Source organism: Carlito syrichta, unplaced genomic scaffold (genome assembly GCF_000164805.1).
Source record: "Carlito syrichta isolate Samal-C Ts95f unplaced genomic scaffold, Tarsius_syrichta-2.0.1 Scaffold302411, whole genome shotgun sequence".
NCBI lineage: Eukaryota > Metazoa > Chordata > Mammalia > Primates > Tarsiidae > Carlito > Carlito syrichta.
In genome coordinates, this window is record NW_007246507.1 from 90,107 (window position 1) to 108,605 (window position 18,499).

Consider the following 18,499-nt stretch of genomic DNA (forward strand, 5'->3'; position numbering starts at 1 on the left):
TGAGATGATACACTTTGCAGAAGAGAGGCATCAAACAGTATACTATTCAAACACAAAAACAGCAATAAACATATTCTGCACTACTGAAAATCTGCTAGCTTCTACCCTTAAGGATTTAAAGTGATGGGTCTGGTAACTGCATTTTAGGACTGGAACATGCTTCTTCTCTCCCAGATACACAATGTTTGATGCTGGTGCACACAGATACACACATGCACAACACTGTGTCTGCAATGATATAACAGGACTACCAAGACCAAGAGAGCAAATATCAATTTTGGAACACTTCTAGCTTCAGAATTTCATTTTATTGAACACAGTTTTAAAACAAGCACCTCTTGGCAAGGAAAGCAAAAGAAAAAAAAATAATAATACTTCTTCCACTCTCTTCTAACAGAAGACTTCTGACACCAGCCTGCTAACTGATGACATTTTAAACAGGCAGCCTGCCGGTGCTACAAGCAGGGCTAAAATGCAGGCGTGCTGGCTTCTTAGAGCTGGAGCAGAGGAAAACATTAAAAAGCAAATTCTCACTCTATCACAGCTTTCTTCCCCAAGCAAATAAAAACGCAAATTAGTTTTATAAGCACAATTCAATTATCAAACATTTTCTGGAGAATTTTCATTTAATTATGTATTCAAGACAGGAAATAAAACTTTTTCATAAACACTCTCAAGGCTTATACTTGTCAGGAAAATGACGAAAGCAAAAGCAGGAAAATATTAAACACATGGCAGGGAGGTCAATTTGTTTCTGCTCTTAAAAAGTAAAAAAATCACCATATAATTAAGTACAAAAACCTGCATTGAATGACAACTGCTGGTGTATTTACTTGATCAGAAATGAAGACCAAGAATATAATAAAGCCCTATGACAGTATCCATCTGGAGCACTCCCCTCGTGTGTGTACACTACGTGTTGGCAAAGTTTCTGGAACATTAGCTTATATGAACAAGGGAGTCCTTGGTTAGCTGCATCAAATGGAACGTTCTCTTCTGAAAGGCGCCCACAATTCAGTTTCACTTACATATCGCAAACTAAAGTGACTTCCTTCAGAAAAATATCTGTTTGGCGTCTCCTGGACTTTGTTCCATTGGACAATATGGACATTTTAATCTAAAGGCAAGAAAGAAAATACGGAATCAAGGAACAGGTAAGTAGTAAGCACTCAATTTTCATATAGTTATAGAATATCTTCAGCAATTATACATACATATAAAAACACACAAACACAACATGTCCTTTGCTTTGAGGATTAGCTATGCTTTCCCTTAATATAACTGCCTAGCTTTGAAGGATCAAAAATAAATATTCCCCATGCCAGACCCTAACATGAAGGCCTCCTCCCCCAGTGGAAATCAGCAAAAATTGTCTTGTGAACAAAAAAGACAACTCTTCTGAAAACTGTGTTTTGGGTTTCAGAAGTAAATCCAATTTCTCTTCTCCAAAGGTTTAGGCTGTATTGATCTCTAAATGAATTTCCAATGTACTGGTCCCCAAATCCACTCACGAGCAGCAAATCTAAGGCCAGCTGCAAGCCCACACCCAGAATGGTACACGTGGCTCCCATCAGCACATAAAACCAGCACAGTCTGCGCTAAGATCAATGATCCCACTCGCTTTCCAAGTCACCACCAGCCTGTATCTGCCAGTGTTGCTGCACGGGCTGGGAAGGGCAGCAGCAGCTTCTTTACAAGCCAGGGTCAGCCCACAAAAGAAGGGCCTAGCTACAATGGGTCGGGAATGAACACCAGCAAAACTCTTTAGCTGCCTAAGCTAGAAACAGGCTTCTGAGTTTTTTTAAAAAGCAATCCGAGTTCATTATCTAGAAACAATTTACAAATATATGCCTTTTGAATCAGCAATTCCAATCTAGGAATTCAATATAATGTATAGACAAGGTACTAACATTTCACCTTGGCGCTGTTTAGAGTAACAACGACTTAAATGTTCATCAACAGGGAATTGGCAAAAATAATCAAACCATCATATTTCCATGTGGTAGAATACTCTGAATCTTTTTTTTTGAGTCAGTGTCTCACTCTGTTGCCCATGCTGGAGTTCAGTGGCACACTCATGGTCACTGCAGCCTTGACCAACTGGGTTCAGGTGATCCTTCCACCTCAGCCTTCCAAGTAGCTGAAACTACAGGTATGTGCCACCACCTAGCTAATTTTTTGATTTATTGTAGAGACCAGGTCTCACCATGTTGCCCAGGCTAGTCTAGAACCCGTGGACTCAAGCAATCCTCTAGTCTCTGCCTCCCAAAGTGTTGGGATAATAGGCGTGAGCCACCACCCCTGGCCAGTAGAATACCCTGACTCCTTAACAAAAAAAGAATGAGGGCTCTTTCTATAACATGTAAACAATCTCCAAACTGGCAAAATAATCAAATAATCATATTTCACATGGTAGAATACTCTGAATTTTTAACAAAGAATGAGGGCTATTTCTGCAGCACTTAACCAATCTCCAAGATATATTACTCAGTGAAAGCAGCAAATGTTAAACTGGTTATAGTACATACTACCATTTATATATAAAAAGGGGGGAAACGAATCAAGTACTCAAAAAGTTAAAAGTAAGCATCTCGCTTATAAACTACTCACCAGAGCCATGAACAAATTTTTAAAATGGCAAAAGCTCAGACACCACCCACTTTGCCAAATGGATAGTTGAGAAATCTACTTATTTCTAAATCTAGCTACATTTATGTATCCTCATTACGTCTTATTTCCCCACCCCATCAAGCTCCCAAGAAAATGTATTGACAAACATTTAAAAAGTCAGACACTTACTTGCTACCATTAAACATTTTATTCAGGGCATCTCTTGATATAATATGACCACAGACCAATTTCATAGGGGGATTGTTGTCTGTTGTTTGCTGACGAAGAATGGGGCAGGCAAATATAGAGTGATACCAGCACTTTTTACCAAGGTCAACTTCAATCTGTTTTAAAGAAAAGAAAAGTAGAAAGGCCAAAATTATATTTAAGAAAATTACCCGCATGATAATATGTACTATGCATTCATCAGCTCTAGTAGCATGAATGCAACTTTCTACAGCGCTCTTCTGAAAACTCAAAGACGAATAGCCTCAGGGATTCAAAGTGTTAAATTAGCCTTCAAGATTATTGCTTGTTTTTGTTTTTTGACTCGGAGTCTCACTCCGTCACCCAGGCTGGAGTGCAGTGGCACACTCACAGCCACCCCAGTGTCAACCCACTGGGCTCCAGCATCCTTCCAAGTAGCCAGAACAACAGGCGCGCCCTACCATGCCCAGCTAATTTTTTCGTTTATTGTAGAGACGAGGGCTCATCAATTGCCCAGGCTGGTCTCAAACCCGTGGGCTCAGGCAATCCTCTTGCCTTGGCCTCCCAAAGTCTGGGATTACAGGCTTGAGTCACTGCGCCCAGCCTTCAAGATTATTTATGATATTACTTTTCAAACCAAATTCTGATGTCTGACAGAGTGTCAAAAGCAAGGCAATGCTCCAGCTGTCAAACACTCTTGAAAACTCATCAGACTACTCTAAAGAGCAAACCCACCAGAAACCACACGTTTTGCAGCACACTTAGCCAGGTGATAAAATTCAGCGTAGTAACTCCTTTCAGACCTCTTGTGTGTGCATTAGATCTTAGTTTCCCACATTGTATGTGTAATAGTCCAGGGAAACCACCTGAAATGGAGCTCTAGGCCAAATTTCAACAGAACTTTTTGCAATCTGTACCAAGCCCATGGTACTTGTATCATCTTTCTCTTTACCACAAACAAATCATACAAAAGCTAAATAATCATCTAGCAGAGTGATTGGCATATAACAGAAGCTCCACAAATGTCAATTCTGTTTTGTTTTTTTAATTCTAAATCTAAAGTGGCTACTAATACGAAAGTCCATTACCCAGACTGTCAAGAAAGTTGACAAAGTGTAACAGAACAATTCTGACAAATGACAGTCAGAACACCACCTCCAACTGCTGTACTAGCCTGACCTATATAGCTTTATGCAAACGGAAGTTTCAGTCTGCTCTGTTCCAGCAGGAAGCATCCAAGAGGCTCACAGTGCAACTGAGAAACTACTGATGCCAGCACCTGCCTCAGCACAGCAAGTGAAGGTTCAAGGTCTTTCCACTTGCTCAGATTGGCAGCAGTGCTGTTTGCATCCTGACCACACTCAGGGCCAAGAATGCACCTGTGCCTTAATCAGAAAAGATCATGGAGAAGCAGGCAGGGCAACCAACTGCCAGAGTTACCAGCTGGGAGAGCAAGGTAACTACAGATAAACCTGTGCGCAGGTGGTACAGAAAAGAAGTGAACAGCCAAACGCCTATGTCAGATCCTCAGGTCTGTGACACAACCATAACAGGAAGGTGAATTCCAGGCAAGACTCTTCATGCCTGTCAGGGGTCTGGTGGAAACACACACTCGAGGCCTCTGCCACTCTGCGTCACAACTGCACCATGGCAGCCACAATGTGAGTGCCTCTAGGCGTCCCACATTACACTTAGCAAGCTCATGTTATCTCCAGTCTTTAGCACCCCCATAAAGAGAAGGCTAGTCCCTACGTAGAGATGCACGTTTTACTGCTTACAGGAGGTGCAGGGCTAGCAAATGATTGGTGGTGTGACAACCACGGTCCTTTCCACAGCAGAGTGGACACCTAGCACTGGCAGTCCACTGATGACTGCAGGTGTTGGGAGACCACCTTTCCTTTTACAGCCCTCTAACTTGTTTCAATTGCTACTAGAAGAATAGCACCAGTACAAGCCTATGATCTCATTAACACCAACACTTAAGACAAAACTAAATCTAGCTGAACTGATGTACTGCATTTTTATGATTAAAAAAAAATTACAGGAGTGGCTGGTGAACAGCACTGCAGAACACACTGCACGCTCAGTGCACAAGTCCTACCACTTCTAACGTTTTCCTTCATGAGCTTTCAAAGCCACTTAAAGTTAAAATCCTAAGAACACTCCTCCAGTGCCCCCAAAATATACAAGCTTCCTCATTTCTACTGTTTAATTGTGTCCACATATGGATATAAAAGAACTGTTAAACGGTGACAATAATGTTTTCTGGTTAACAGGTAGGATGGACATCCTAATCCCTAAACATCCACATTCTTCTAAAGGCAGGAAAGATAAACAGTCAACAGAAAATGAACTCACAGGTAATTCGTCTTTCTGGTTCCAAACTCCAGTACACTGTCTCTGTTCAATCACAGCTTTGATGTTAATTAAAGCTGGCAGTGCCACACAACCTGCTGAGAAACTGGGAGAGCAGACGAAGCATCAGTGCCCAGGCCACTTGGTCCAACAAGATGTCAATGTCTCCTGACCCCGTGTGCCGCAGGCCCTAGTCACTGGGCAGGAAACAGAGCCTTCTGCTCTGCTAAAAAGCAAGCCTAGGTTCTTAAACTTCTTGGTTTCAGGGTCCCTTTACAAGCTTAAATATTAAGGATCTCAAAAAGCTCTTATTGTTGCAGGTTGTACCAATCACTACTTAATGTAGAAATTAAAACTGAAAAGCTTAAAAGGTACAGGTTAATTCATATTAAAATGAACACTATGTAATAATAAGTAACATTCTTGTAAAAATATCTATACTTTACAAAACAAAAATACATGTGTGAGAAGAGTGGCATTGTTTTTACATGTTTACAAATCTCTTTAATGTCTGTCTCAACAGAGGATAGCTGAATTTCTGATGGCTTACTCTTCACTCAATCCATTGTGATAAGCTCTTTAGCTCAAAGTACTTGAAAAACATTTAGCCTCATACAGATTCACAGTACTTTAAGAGCCCTTCAGATCTTTGTGGACATTTCTCTTTAGCACCACATCAAACTGACAGGTGACAGTTTTCTAAAAGTTACTTGCAGAGTAGAATCTGAAATCTTGTCATTTAATTTTTTGTACTCTGCTACATTAAAATCCGTCTCATACTTTGATTGTTTTACTCATGCAGGATTTTGAAAGATCAAAGTGAATTGAGACCTTCCAAATGTTTCATTCCATTACACAATATAAAAAAAAAATTTGCTAATGTCACCACCAATCTCATCAGAAAAGCTTTCAAGTAATGGGAAGTTGACAAGATTACAGTGGAGGGTACATTTTCCAAATTTCAATTTTTGAACTTCCCACTCAGGGACACCAAAATAAAGTATGATGATTATCTTGAGAAAAAGCACCTGTAAGTTGTTTTGAATTATGATATAACCAGTCACTTTTTTTCATGGAACACAGTTTTTTACTTGAAAGAACTGCTAACAGACAAACTATAGTTATTCACACTCAGGTTTTTGGCAGTAATTTTATTCTTATTTTTTAAGAGATGGAATCTTGCTATGTTGCCCAGGTTGGATTTGAATGCCTGGGCTCAAGCAGATAAACAAACCATAATAACAATTAAACAAACAGAAACCGTGAACTTTAACAATGCGGCAAAAAATACTGTCAGCTGCTTTTCTTGCTGTGGCTGGCTTATTTCATTCATTTAAAAAAGTGCCCAGGTGTGATGGCACGGGCCTATAGTCCCAGCTACTCAGGAGACTGAAGTGGGAGCACTGCTTGAGCCCAGGAGTTCAAGTCTGACCTAGGCAACACAGCAAGACTCCATCTCTTAAAAATAAAACAACTGCCAAAAACCTGAGTGTGAAAAACTATAGTTTGTCTGGTAGTAGTTCTTTCAAGTAAAAACTGTGTTCTGTGAAAAAAGTGACTGGTTAGCTCGTAACTTAAAACAACATACAGGGGCTTTTTCTCAAGATAATCAGCTTGTCTTGGCATGAAACTGAAGTGCTTTATACAAACTTCCCATTTTGTCATAGAAAATATTAAAAAGAAGTGTACTCAAAGATCAAGATTTAATAAAACTGATCATTTTTAATGCTTCACTAAGAGCGTTCTTAAGCAAAACTAGCATCTCTTAAACTGCGAGTACTTGTGGAGTTTGGTGCCACTGCCCCGACTTGTGCTAAGGCTCTAGCAGTTTGGCCCATCACTGTTTTGTAGCATGTGTGTGAATGTCACCACAGTAAAAGAGGCTCTCAGGACCCCCAGAGGCTCACAGACAACACTTTGGGGACCGCTGCTCTAAAACTGTGGCCATCACTTGAAATACCAATTGCACTCTTCTTCACAGAGACACAAGTTCTCTTGGTTTTAAACACCAAGAACTGGACGACGAGTGAGGGAAACTGACTCTTGCAGGGCGTATTTCAATCACAGGCAAGGTCAATCTCCATACCTGACACTGAGAGGAGATTCCACAGAGAGCCCCAGGAGGGCACAAGCATCTCGTGTAAAAATGTCACAGATGTCGGCCCACTGGTTTGCGTCGAGCAAGTGAACATATGGTGAGTTCTCAATTCCCTGTCTCAGGTACACGAGGCTTCCCATTAAAACCTGAATGTCTAAATAGAAAGGCATCAGTAAAAAAGCATCAGAGTTTGATTGCACGTAATAGACCAAGAAAGGCAAGAATACTCCTATCCAAGCTAATACAGCCTAAAATAATATACTGACAATGTCTTTTAAAATTCTGGTCCTTAAGCTTTTCTTCTTCACTCACCCAAAATTAAAGAACAGCACAGAGAGACAGAAACAAAAGAAAGCACTGAAAATACTGAACTTACAATTTAGAAAATCTTATCCACATTTATTATCCAGAGGAAGAACAATGATGTCATCACGAATCTCTGGCTGCAGAGCTAACCAGTACTCCACGATGACGCGTGGGGTTAACAGCTGCCACCGTGGCTCTCAGACACTCTGTGGTGGCAATAATGGCAGCAGAAGGCTGGGTACACACTTTCTCAGGTCTCCTCTTAGTTGAATATGGAATCCCTAAATCTGCAGTCTCTCTCTCTGAATTCACATTCAAGAGGTTTAATGTTTCCCTTTTGTTCTAGAGCCAGCCAGAGCTTTTTCTGTGATTATTACCTACCATTGTTTTAGTTTATTAAGCAAATATGTATTAGATCTAGTTAAGATAAACTGTTAAATTACATTAATGGGTATAGTCCTGTTCCAACATTAAACACATCGGATGCCACACTCACCTTTTTGATGATTTAGGGCAAAAGGCTGAAAATTTTTAGCATATTGTAATGCCTCTCGCTGATTTGTAGTTCCACCCATTAACAAGCTAATAAAATACAGTCTGTGCAGTTTGAACTCCAAGGAGCTGTTTTGGGCTATAAGCATTTCTCGGTTTGATACCGCCCACCTAAAGAAAAGGCAAAAAGTATTTTAACAACAAGCAAAAGTATAAATAAGCAAGGTATGTGAAAAAATTGTTTGAAACCCCGTAAAAAAGGGGTTTGGTCTGCCATCTTATGGAGATCTGTGGTAACATCAACCTCAGGCTGAGACTTGGAAGGAAAATCAACACGGATGGCAGACACCTCAAGAGGCCAGGGAAAGACAAAAAAATTATCAAGTCACATGACAGTTACACAGTAAGGTTTCACAATGACTCTGACGTGTCACCTGAACTTGTACTTGAACTTGCATCAGGTCATGGTTTTGTTGGGTTTTTTGGTTCGGTGTCTCACTCTGTCACCCAGGCTGGAGTGCAGTGGTATGCTCACGGCCACCGCAGCCGGGACCTGCTGGACTCAGGCAATCCTTCTGCCTCAGCCTTCCAAGTAACTGGAGCCACAGCTGTGTGCCACCACGCCCAGCTAACTTTTTTTGGTTTATTGTAGAGATGCAGTCTCACCAAGTTCTCCAGGCTGGTCTCAAACCCCTGGGCTCAGGGGCATGAGCCATCGCGCCTGGTGTAGGTCATGTTTTAAAATGGGTGTAGATCCACTGCTCCTCTCACTTACAACTGGCTTATTTATACAGGAATCAGAGATTCCTTTTTTAGTTCATTTTTAATTTGATTTAAAATTTTTTTTTTTTTTTTTTTTGAGTTGCAGTCTCACTCTGTCGACCAGACCGGAGTGCAGTGGCCGCTCCTGGCCACCGCATCCTCGACCTGCTGGGCTCCGGCAATCCTTCCGCCTCAGCCTTCTGAGTAGCCGGAATTACAGGTGCGTACTACCACGCCCGAATGATTTTTTGATTTATTGTAGAGATGAGGTCTTGCTGCCCAGGCGGGTCTCGAACCCGCGGGCTCAGGCAATCCACTCACCTCAGCCTCCCAAAGGTGCAGGATTACAGGCTGAGCCACCGAGCCCGGCCATTTTTAATTTTAGAGGAATCAAAAATTCTGAAGGGAAACCATTTATTTTTAAACTTTCAATATCTGCAAGATATTGTGCTACTCACTTTGAGATTAAAAATTATAAACCTAGGCAGGGCACAGTGGCTCCCACCTGTAATCCCGGCACTTTGGGAGGTAGAGGCGAGAAGACTGTCTGAGGCAATCAGGGGTTCAATACCAGCCCAGGAAACTTGGCGAAACCTCATGTCTGCAAAAATAAGAATAATGATAATTAGCCAGCTATGGTGGCGTGCATCTGTAGTTCTGGCTACTTGAAAAGCTCAGGCAGAAGGACTGCCTAAGTCCAGCAGGCAGAGGTTGCGGTGGCTGTAAATCGTGATGGCGCCACTGCACTCTGACTCAAAAACTAAAACTGTAAACCTAGGTTATTTCCTCTCAATGTACTTTCACTCGAATCAGGAAGATGAAGCTAGACAAATAGCATGTTTCACTGTGCCAAAGTGATTTGTACAAGCATAGTGGTAGTAAAAGAAAAAACAAGATTTAGTTTCAAATTATCCAAAGTACAGCAATTCAGACTCTATAGTATGACCAGCTGCAGTAACACATCTTGACTAGCAGGTCAGGTGAGGACTAAAACAGAAAAATGTACAGTTAACTGTTAAATTTTGCAACAAGGTGCTAAGAAAACATTATTTCTCTAAACATATTAAAACACAGAAGTTGTTAGTATCACAGTCTCTAATTTGACTGTCAATTGGACATATATCCCCCACCGAACCTAATTCACCAAAGACAAATCTGAGAAACTCCAAACACACTCCAAGAGAAAAATCTTCCAAGGGATTCCTAATGAATCAGCTGACTGGGACTGGACTTCCCAGAGCTGCACTTTTACTGGCTCCTAACCTCCCAAAAAGGGCTGCACATGCACATTAAACATTCTAATGAATGCGTTGCATTAACATCTTGGCGTTATATCATGACGCTTCTCTGGCCTCAAAGTCACAGTGATTTTTTAAAAATAGTAATCATCTGGATTTTGGAAATACGTACTTTGTTTGCTAGCCTTGGACCACTGCTTGGCACTAAGGTGAATCCAGTCAAGCTGCAGCACTAAGTCTGGCAAGCCTGTGGACACCAACAAAGTACTTCCAGCAGCGACCTTCTGTGACTGTCCCACACCAACCACTGTTGCCAACAACACTGGGCTCTCTGCCACCTCCCTCTAGTCTGTTAGGCACCTTATGGACTTTCAGTTCCAAGGAGTACATTTAAATAGGGCCATCTTCCAAAAGTTATTCCAGCCCCCTCCGGCACAATGTTTCCTTACTCTAGCATGTCAAGAGAGGCAGTAAGCTTTTTATTTTTATCTCTTTCTGACATGAGGCATATATGCAAGAGTTTATAAGGTCAAAGGTGGTGCTAAACAGAGCAACTACAAATTTCAATGAAAGACGAAAGCCAACGGAAAGAAGGAAAAGCTCACAGGCAGACAATTCACAAAAGAAGACAACAATCTATCTCATTTCATAGAAATGCATTCACAATACTGTGTTAAGTAGGGGAAAGTGATCTACAGAAAAAACCTTTCGGTCACCAGAATTTTAACAGTAATGACTCCAAGACTTCAAATGCTACAGCATGGGCTATGACTAATCAAAACAAGACACCAGCGAACTGAAACCACCAGGAAGACACACCAATCAACAGCAGCCGGACAGCAGTCCATGTTACAGTGATTTCTACAATAATCTATGCTGTCCTATATTTTTCAGGTTTTCTATACATTACTTTTATACTTAAAAAAGGTAATAACTTTCAAGCTAATGCAAAAGAAAAATTTATTAACTTCCTTTTTTCATCAAAGGGTCAATAAAGTAACTACAAATTACTTTTCATAAAAGTGATTCAGGTCATGAAGTATGGATCCAAGCCTTTCAACCTATAAATATCCGTAACTCCACTTATCTTGAAGAGGTGTTTGTTTACACAATGTAATTTAACTTACTACTTGAATTTATTTTTAAACAGTTTCAAATTTTGCTATAAACATGGCTACATAATAACCAGGAAAAGATGAGCATTGCCTAATTCCACCCTCCTCCCCACCAAGAAATGTTTAGGAAAGCAAACAGATACCCTTACAAAAAGAAACTGGGACAAAGGGGAGAACGCAAAACCCAAATCCATGGAACACAAATGTTCACATTTATTAAAGTGGTGTTTTTTTCCATCCTATTCTGAAATAATATACTGTCTTCATTTAACTTAGTAATATTTTAGATTAAACCTCACAAGGCAAGGGATTTCTATGTTTCTCCCCCTCTGACAAATGTAATTTTTTTTAAGTAAGGATGATACACAGTACCATGTTTTTATTCCTCCAAATATGTAAGCACATATAAGCGTAAAGGCGAAACCCTTGTCTGACAGGACATCTCTCTCATACCCCCAAGATGGTACCCGGGAACCCATATTTGTATTTTCTTGACTCCAATTCCCTGGCCAGGTAAGCCAAGGTTTTACTTACAGTTACTCTCTGCAGTTACCTCCTCATAAGACAGTCAATTTCTCTTAAAAAAAAAAAAACCTATGACCTCTTCACGATCCTATGCCTTTTGCTAAGTTCTTGACAGGGTTGCCTTCTATAGGGATCATCACAACATCCACTTTCATCAATCCTTGGAATCTGGGTACAAATTTCACAGCAGCATCCTTATTCATGACAGCAGTTTCCCAGATAACTTAACATGAGTCAATTCATGACAACTTCTGAAAATGATGAAATCATCTTTTTTTTTTTTTTTTTTTTGAGTCAGAAGCTAGAGTGCAGTGGCATGCTCCCAGCCACCACAGCCTCGACCTGCTGGGCTCAAGGCTATCCTTCCACCTCAGCCTTCCAAGTAGCTGGAACTACAGGCATGCGCTACCATGCCCAGCTAATTTTTTGATTGTAGAGACGAGGTCTCCTAAAGTTGCCCAGGCTGGTCTCCAACCTGAGCTCAGGCAATTCTTTCGCCTCGGCCTCCCAAAGTGCTGGGATCACAGGCTTGAGCCACTGTGCCTGGCTGAAATCACGTTTTACTGGTATAAAAGTTCAATATCCTTGCAAGTACCACTTTCTTTCAATGAGGCAACTAACTTCAATCTCTGCCTGAATGTTAGCCAAACTGATAAATTTTTTTTTTATATACTGTCTCTGATCAAAAGCAGAAGCAATTGGGCAACCCCTTTCAGGTCCCCTCCCACTGTCCTGGTAATAAATCCTACTTTCTTAAAAAAAAAAAAAAAAAAGTAGAAGCAATTGCTGTATTTAAACCATACGCATCTTTCTGTTCTAGTGCCATTTAAGCAAAAAGATGTTGAAGCAACTTTACCCTGGTTTTTCTAGTCTCAGGTCTTTTCCAGAATGTTTGTACCACAGTTTCTTGCCAGTTGAGGTCTTGACCTTGCTTGGCTTTGCTGTCTTCTCACATCCAATTTCACTTCTACCAATTTGTCTTTGTTGCCAACTCCCTTTCAACGATCCATTTTTGTAAAATGTCACGTAGGTTTTTCACTGAGAGACAAGGTGTCAAGCAACTACACATTTGCTGTCTTGAGGGTAAATGGACATGAGATGCACAGTGACCAACCACTGGCTCAGGAAGAACTGACATGACTGGTCGTGACCATGATGCGCAGATGTTACTTACATGATGATCTATGAACTGAGAGAATGGACAGAGACGTCTGTACTTATGCAATTACTCACAGTTGATATACTGTGGTGACTGAAATTTGAACCACATTGTTGGAAGCCTAGTGCCATTTAACTAAACTGTGGTAAATGAAATGTATGCATATTGGAACCGTGCAGAGAGGTCTGCCCAGAGGTCCAACAGAGAAGAGAACATGAGAGAAAGAACACAGGGATCTCAGAGACAAGGTTACTTTATGAAGACAAGGAAGGCCCGGAGGGGTAGGTACAATGAGGAAGAGGCGAAGTTCGAGGCCCTGAGGAAGACGGGGTGTGTGTGGCCCATTAACAAGAAACCTGAAGAGTCGGAAAGAAAACAAGATTAGTTTTCTCCTTCTCACCAAGACGGCTGCACCATCCCTTTGCTTTTTTTAAGAGGAAGGTAGGCCGGGCTGGAAAACCACGAGGTTTGTGCCAGGAGAAATTATGCAACATAAGGGTAAGAAATCAGTAGCTGGCCCACAGGATAAAACGAAGCATCTGTCATGTGGTGTGAAGAGATAAAGGAGGAAAAGAACAGGCTGAAAATGGAATGGAAGTGGAGAAAGACACAGGCCAGAAACACCCATGCAAACAGATCCAGACAACGCAACTGGCAACTGCCATGGACAATGACTTGTCCTGGCAATTTAAAGTTGCAAGTCAGGTAGACTTCTTCTCTCTGTGGAGTCAGGAGCTGCAATACCATCTTCCAATGTTAAGGGCTAGTTAATTTTGGCAAAAGTACAAATACAAACTGAGTAGCTGAGAACTTGGTCGAAAAACTGAAGGCCCAGGTTCAATTATATTTTCTATAACTTTCTTAGTAATCTCTCCCTCCACATAAATCTAGATGTGCTTTATTTGAACCTCTCACATGTTAATACCACAGTCTACTCGACAGCAGCTTCTAGGCTCTTAGGGAAGGGGCTCTGTCTGGCTCCCCGAGCTTGGTACCTCCACTACTCTGAATGGCGTACAGTGACAAAGAGCTCAGGTTAATGGAGTCAAGTGCGAGTGAACTCAAATCCTGGTTCTGCAGTTCAATGTGAGCAGTCTGTTAATTAATGCTCTACAATCTGTTTCCTTACTGCAAACAGGGGTGCCTCAAAGGATTGTGAGCATTAAAAGGGAGGGCTAGTTGAATCATTGAACACAGACACTGGCACAAACATTCAATAATGAGCTACTCAACGTGTGTTTACGGAATGAACTGACTTCTTCAAAATCATTTTAGTAAGAAAATTATCTTTAAAGGGTAAGAATTCCTTTGGCCTTTGCACATAATACTCAGACCCACTTTGATTTTTATAGCACCAGCCATCTTAGAATACGATTACATGCACATTTTAATCCCCTTCAAAAATTGGTGACATTTTCTTTTTTTTGGTTGGAGTCTCACTCCATCACCCAGGCTGGAGTGCAAGTGGCAAACTCATGATCACTCCAGGGTCAACCTGCTGGGCTCAGGCGATCCTTCTGCCTCAGCCTTCCAAGCAGTTGGAACTACAGGTATGCGCTACTATGCCTGGCTAATTTTTTATTTATTGTAGAGAAGACGTCTCGCCAAGTTGCCCGGGGTGGTCTCAAACCCTCGGGCTGAGGCAATCCACTCGCCTTGGCCTCCTAAAGTGCTGGGATTACAGGCTGAGCCACTGAGCCCGGCTGGTGATGTTTTCTTAACTAAAAGTTCACTTGGAATTTTAAGTATTTGATTCACTGGGCAGGAATAAGGGGTAGGAAGACAGTCACAATCTTAATTTATCTGACGTCACTAAATCCAAAGACTACGAAGAGCCTAAAAGTAAAAAAGCAAAAAAGTAAAACACTGCAATGTGTGAGAAAAAAATGTAGCCTACTACTTAACAAAGCACTAGAAGCCATATAATCAGAAGTCAGCCAAAAACTAGATGATGAGCTATTGGGGAATGAGGTGCTGTATTTCTGGGTAATGGTATTTCTAGCAGAAAACTTAATTTTTAAAAGACCCACCACTATACCAATCAGCAAGCTAGCTAATACTTCAGTAGAATTATTAACTAATTCTTTGATGATTAAAAAAAAATCTGCTCCTCTGTTACCTTTGGGACTATACACTGTTCAGAGAACACCACAGACCCTCAAAATGACAGTGAGGTCACCAGTGTCACAATGATCTCTGTTCACTGTCCCCACATTCTCCTTAACGAAGAACAACTCTGGGGCCTCTTCCACAAAGAGACTCCAAAACACTACTACTTACTGCAGAGACGAAGTTAGAAGCTAGCCACATCTACACAATCACCCAAGAGAACCATCAGCACTGACTGTCCTCCCTGTCAGGCCTCTGAAAAGACTCGGCACACTGCTAGCTCCGTATTTAGAACTCCTGTGCCACTCCAAAAATAAGGCAAGATTTCACCTTCAGAGTTAGTTTTTCTCCCTCAGGAACCTAATTGGCAGCATTAGTCAGCAATTTATCTCTGTCCTCTCGCAACTCTGCCAACCTGGCTGGGTGTCTATTTCTGGTAATACTGGAAAAAAAAAAAAAAGCCTTTTGCCAAATCCCACAGCACACTCCACTAAAGACTCTCAAAGCATTTTTAAAGGCTTACAGCTACCTTCTTTTTCTCGTCTCCTTTAGTGCTATACAGTTCAGTTTTAGTTTAAAACCCTACAACTTTGCCTTTAGAGACCAAAAGGAATACTTGACACTTCATTTCTGAAATATTCCCAAACAGTAGTTTCTTAGCTGCGGGTTGAGTCCACCACTGGAACCACTACATTTTACTCATCTCAAGTTGGTATAAGTCTTTGTCCTTCTCACACACTACTTAAGAAACCACAATAACTATGGTATCGCCTATTTGAATCTACTTAAAACACACACGCATACAACTCTACTGAGGTTCTCAGCAGCACAGAGATTAGCGTGAGTGCCCGGCAACCACATGTGCCAAGTGGCCACCGTATCAGAAGCACAACTCTACAGACCAGTGACTTTTTAAAAAGTTCTTAAATCTGTCATTGCCTTATTTGCTGCTGTTTCCTACCACAAAACCAAGAGATTTCTATAGACCTGATTAATAAAAGGCCCTCATTTTATAAGCACAAGCTCAAGTCTTTCCTCTTGCGTCTCCTTCATTTTTCCGTCATGTGATTTTAGCCTCCTGGCTAGTTTAGCTACCCAGATAAACACCTAATGCCAGGGACAGTTTACTTACAGTCTCTCCTTCAAGCAGATTCTCAATTTCTCTAATCATGGCTTGCCCACCCATCTACTGCGCCGCAAGTCCCTGGGCAAGGGTGTAATCAGATAACGTCTATTCTTTCTCTTGAGGAATCCAAGCTGGGCTCGGTGGCTCAGCCTGTAATCCTGCGCCTTTGGGAGCTGAGGTGAGTGGACTGCCTGAGCCCGCGGGTTCGAGACCCACCTGGGCAGCGAGACCTCATCTCTACAATAAAATCAAAAAATTAGCCGGGCATGGTAGCGTGCGCCTGTAATTCCGGCTACTCGGAAGGCTGAAGTGAAAGGATCACCGGAGCCCAGCAGGTCAAGGCTGCAGCGGCCACTGCACTCCAGTCTGGGCAACAGAGTGAGACTCCAACTCAAAAAGAAAAAAAGAACCTCTACAGTTTTGGGACCTCCTATCAACTTTCACCAGCAACAAGTATAAAACAGACGTCAGAAAGAAGTGCTATCAACCCAAATACTTTTTTTCTTCTGGCCTTTCTATTCCACTGTGCTATCTTCTTTTCTGTATCCTTCCCAGTGAACACCTCTTCCCATTTTTCAATTAGCTTCTGTTTAATAGACAGACCCTTTCCTCACCAGACTTAGGGAGAAAAAGAAGAAAAAAATTCAAACTCTGGGGAAAAAAATCCAACCAATTCAATCCTTGATCACTCTTCTTGACTGACACATCTATCAGAGCCTCATTACCTCTGAGTTCCACATGGCTATTAAAGAGTACCTGAATCAGGAAGACTGTCCACTACAGGAAGTCACAATTAAAAATAAGAAAACAGACCCCAGAAGCTGCTAAATCATTGTCGCCCTCATTTCCAGACAGTCAAGGCTCCAAGATCAGGCACTCTGCTTGCTTTCCCCAGCTTCATTTTGTAGAACCATTTCCTGCTTACAACTACTCCGCTCATTGATACCAGAGATCCTCTTAAGCCTAGCAAGCATTCCCTCGTCTTGAGGCTGACTGGTCACAACACCACCGAGAATCCTCGTTGCCAGCTTGTGGGGGCCCTCTGTATTTCAGCAGCCTGTCTGACACTGTCATGGCCTGCATGACCTCAAATCCTTCTGTGGTCCCAAATAAGAAAATATTCTTGCCTCTCTTCTTCTGTGAAAAATTCTGTAACTTCTCTTTCTTTTGTATAATAACCATTTGTTGTTTTGTCTCCTTATGTCATTCTACTGATGCTTTTGCAAAAAGAGCTACAAATTCTTTGAAACAAAAGTCACAAGGTTTCCCAGAGGCTGCAGTGAAAATGCTCTCATGGGTCCATAGAAAAGATTTTGCTTTTGCGGTATAATATGGTCGCAGATGTCAGTAGTGATCCCTTCTGCCTTAAGACTGCCCTCAGAGTCAAAGACGGTTAGCCCTGGCCAGAAGTCTAGTCAAGTTAGCTATTGCCAGAAGGAAGGCGTGAGCACACCTAGGGAAGACGCAGCTCGGCTCACTCACAGGATACACGCAAACTGGGACCATGAGAATGGGTCATTCCTCCCTACCACACAGCACTGCAGGGATGAAAAACAGAAATGGAGGGAGGACCAACTGTGACACCAGGGCGTGAAATGACCTTGCTCCTTGCGACGGGGCTGTATTCTGGGACGCCTCCATGGAGTGAAATATGACAAGAGCAGCTCAAACGTGAAACGCACGCCGACTCGACACCCCAGGACTGCACGTTACTTGGAGCACGCCCCTACAGGTCCAGTTGGGCGTGCTCCAAGTAACGTGCAGTGGATGCTCACTACCACACACTTTTCAAGCACCACACCAGAAATGAGCAGATGTCTGTCACAAGGATCTGGTTAATAAAATTAAGACATGATCCCTAAAACAGAACACTCAAAAGTAGCCATAAAAAATGGGATCGTTCTGTGTGTTCTGATAAAGATAAATATGCCAAAATTTTTCAGGTGGGAAAAAGCAAGATGCACAACTGCATGTATAGTATGCAGTCATTTGTGCATAAAAATGTACATAAACACAATACAGCAGTTCCCCCATCGGCAGCTTTGCTTTCCAAGGTTTCAGTGACTAGCAGTCAACGGTAGTCTGAAAATAGGTAAGCACAGTACAATAAGATATTTTGAGAAACACGATTAAGAAACTTTTATTTCAGCATATTGTTTTAACTGTTCTACTTTATTGCTGTTGTTACTATCTTACTGTGCCAAATTTAGAAATGAAGCTTGAACACGGGTATGCAAGTGCAGGAAAAAAACATAGGACTTACAGGGCTCAGTACCATGTGCAGTTTCAGGCATCAACTCAAGGTCTTAGAATGTATTGCTGGTGGATAAGGGGAGACAACTGTACACGTAAACTTGGAAGTGTACGGAGTATCTCTGGAAGGCTGCACAAGAAAAA

The 18,499-nt window shown here is 41.7% G+C and overlaps 1 protein-coding gene across 1 annotated transcript in view; it reads right to left on the minus strand.

The window, feature by feature from the left end:
- Positions 1-289: 289 nt before the first annotated feature.
- Positions 290-18,499, minus strand: part of RMND5A (required for meiotic nuclear division 5 homolog A) — a 35,775-nt gene continuing 17,565 nt past the window's right edge. Inside the window, exons 4-8 of the mRNA XM_008056606.2 lie at positions 8,073-8,239; positions 7,259-7,424; positions 5,176-5,278; positions 2,800-2,954; positions 290-1,117 (exon numbers count right to left, since the gene is read on the minus strand). Coding sequence (XP_008054797.2) covers positions 1,054-1,117; positions 2,800-2,954; positions 5,176-5,278; positions 7,259-7,424; positions 8,073-8,239 — 655 coding nt within the window. The 3' untranslated portion in view covers positions 290-1,053. The remainder of the gene's footprint in view (positions 1,118-2,799; positions 2,955-5,175; positions 5,279-7,258; positions 7,425-8,072; positions 8,240-18,499) is intronic.